The sequence below is a fragment of the Onychostruthus taczanowskii genome, unplaced genomic scaffold (genome assembly GCF_017590055.1).
Source record: "Onychostruthus taczanowskii isolate IOZ18803 unplaced genomic scaffold, ASM1759005v1 scaffold491, whole genome shotgun sequence".
NCBI classification, from domain to species: domain Eukaryota; kingdom Metazoa; phylum Chordata; class Aves; order Passeriformes; family Passeridae; genus Onychostruthus; species Onychostruthus taczanowskii.
The window spans coordinates 2,195-4,871 of NW_024502470.1; the positions used below are offsets into that span (position 1 = coordinate 2,195).

The 2,677-nt window shown below is 52.3% G+C and overlaps 1 protein-coding gene across 1 annotated transcript; it reads right to left on the reverse strand.

Annotated features, from left to right (window-relative positions):
• Positions 1 to 323: 323 nt before the first annotated feature.
• On the reverse strand, positions 324 to 1,364 carry LOC121341599 (transmembrane protein 108-like). The gene has a single exon (XM_041415249.1). The coding sequence runs from the start codon at positions 1,362 to 1,364 to the stop codon at positions 324 to 326; it is 1,041 nt and encodes a 346-aa protein (XP_041271183.1).
• Positions 1,365 to 2,677: the final 1,313 nt, after the last annotated feature.

The window sequence follows — 2,677 nt, forward strand, 5'->3', positions numbered from 1 at the left end:
AGTTCCTAGACAAAAGCATTGCTGTCTAAAAGGATCACTGTCTTTGACCAAGTTTTTGATCACTGTCTTAAACAATTTGGAGTAAAGCTGCTTCACATTATATAGTTGTTCAGGCTAGTGTTACACCCTCAAGTGGAGAGTTACCCCATAAGATTTTGAATAACAATAGAGTGAGTGCTTTGACTGTAACATTTTAGTCCTGCATTCTGAAGTTAAACACTCTGGTCAGTGAATGTGATGCCTGTACATCTCATCCATCCCAAGGTGACCTGCCTCTGTTAGGCCTCCAGCTAGTCCTTGAATCGTGAGCCGAAATCTGAATATTAAAGAAAGAGAAAGAAAAATAAAGTGGCAATTAACTTACAACATGAGGATATAGGGACGCTGATAGCCAGAATTATCCAGGCAATGTCCATCTTGCTGAGACAGATGGTTGCTCTGTGCTGGGGTTTGTCCCCCTCGGTGACATGGGAGATGTTTCCTTGCACACCTGGTTTCCAGGTCCCGGCAGGAACCAGTCTGTTCAGGAAGTTCCCGGTGGCGGTGGAGCCAGCTGTGGAGGTGGAGCTGGACAACCTGGTGGCAGGCACTGAGGAGAGAGCACTGCCCAGCGACGTGGCATTGGTCACCGCGCCGTGCTGCGTTGGAGTGAGTCCCTCGGGGTCTCCCGCTGACGGGGACGAGATGCTGACGTCAAAACTGGTCTGAACGGAGTGACCAGCTGCTGCTGTAGCAGATCCAGAGCCAGCAAACAGAGGGACATTTGTACTGAGATTCAAGGTTACCCAAGAGTTGTTTTTGCTCAGCATATCCCACATGCCATAGCGGGTGGGTTTAAAAGGCACCGACACTGCTTCAGGATCAGTTGATGGTCCAGCAGTTGTGGTGGCAAAATCTGCCTCCTGCACTACTACTTCGGTCCCATCCCCTCGCTCTGCTTCCCTAAGGCTTCCCGAGGTGTTGCGATGGGGAGAAGGGTCTGAGTGTGTAGTTCTTGCCAGCCCCATTCCATTTGGATCGCTGGATGCTGTGGTCTGGGACTGAAACGGGTGGTCTGTGAAAGGGCTCCTCAGGGTAGGGAAGGGAGAGTGCAGGGTCGTCTTTAGGTAAGGCTCTGTCGACTCTGAGAAGTTGCCTTTGAAAACCTGGAATATTTTCCCCTTGGGGCGAGACTGTCCTGAGTACAAAGCACTCTGGTTGTACAAATGGTAAGTTTCCTTCTCGCCGATGCGAGGGCCACTCTCTTGCTCTTGCCCGGTGGAAGGGGCTTTCTCCACCAGGCTGATGGGGTGGGACATGGCTTGAGCAGACGTGGGAAGGGGCTCTGCCGTGTGGTGGTCTTTGTGGTGAGGTGTTGTTCCCATGGCTGTGGTTTTTTTGGGGGGGTTTTGGGTTTTTTTTGGGTTGTTTTGGGGTGTTTTAGGGGGGTTTGGAGGTTTTTTTGGGGGGGGTCTTTGGGGTTTTTTTGGGGGGGATCTTTGGGGTTTTTTTGGTGGGGGGAGTTGGGGTTGATTTGGGGACAGCATGGCTTGTGTATTTGGCAGGAAGGAATACCTTCCATGTTCTGCAGAAGGACAGAAGAGTTAACATCCAACTTTGTCTGCTTCTCTGAAAAGTAGGAAGAGAAAGACAAATCTGCGGGAGCTGTGGTGACCCCATGGCCATGAGAGTGATGAGCAAGATTACAGTTTTTTTTTTTTGGTTTTTTTGGGGTGTTTTAGGGGGGTTTGGAGGTTTTTTTGGGGGGGATCTTTGGTGTTTTTTTGGGGTTGTTTTTTGGGGGGTTTTTGGGTTTTTTTGGGGGTGTTTTGGGGTCCTGAGCCCCTCTCCCCGGCCAGACGCGTTCCCGGGCAGCGAGCCCCGCGTGCTGGGGCTGGCCATGGTCCCCGGGCACCACATCGTGTCCATCGAGGTGGAGCCCCCCTACCCCTGAGGGACCCCCGCGGCGCCCCAGGAGCAGCCAGGGACCCCGAAACACCGGGTGGACCCCGAAACACCTGAGAGACCCCAGAAACACCGGATGGACCCCAAAAATAACTGAGAGACCCCAAAAACACCAGAGAGACCCCAAAAACACCGGATGGACCCCAAAAACAACTGATGGACCCCTGGATGGACCCCAAAAACCCCTGAGAGACACCAGAAACAACTGAAAGACCCCAGAAACAACTGAGAGACCCCAGAAACACCGGATGGACCCCAAAAATACCTGATGGACCCCTGGATGGACCCCAAAAACACCTGAGAGACCCCAAAATACCGGAGAGACCCCAGAAACAACTGATGGACCCCTGGATGGACCCCAGAAACACCTGAGAGACCCCAGAAACACCGGAGAGACCCCAAAAACATCTGAGAGACCCCAGAAACACCGGAGAGACCCCAAAAACAACTGAGAGACCCCAAAAACAACTGATGGACCCCAGAAACAACTGATGGACCCCAAAAATACCGGATGGACCCCTGGATGGACCCCAAAACAACTGAGAGACCCCAGAAACACCTGATGGACCCCAAAAACATCTGAGAGACCCCGAGACCAGCTGAGAGACCCCAGAAACACTGGATGGACCCCAGAAACAACTGATGGACCCCTGGATGGACCCCAAAAATATCTGAGACCCCAAAAACACCGGAGAGACCCCAGAAACAACTGAGAGACCCCAGAAACACCGGA

Coding starts and splice junctions, on each gene's coding strand:
- LOC121341599 (XM_041415249.1), bottom strand. CDS start 1,364: ATGGGAACAACACCTCACCACAAAGACCACCACACGGCAGAGCCCCTT.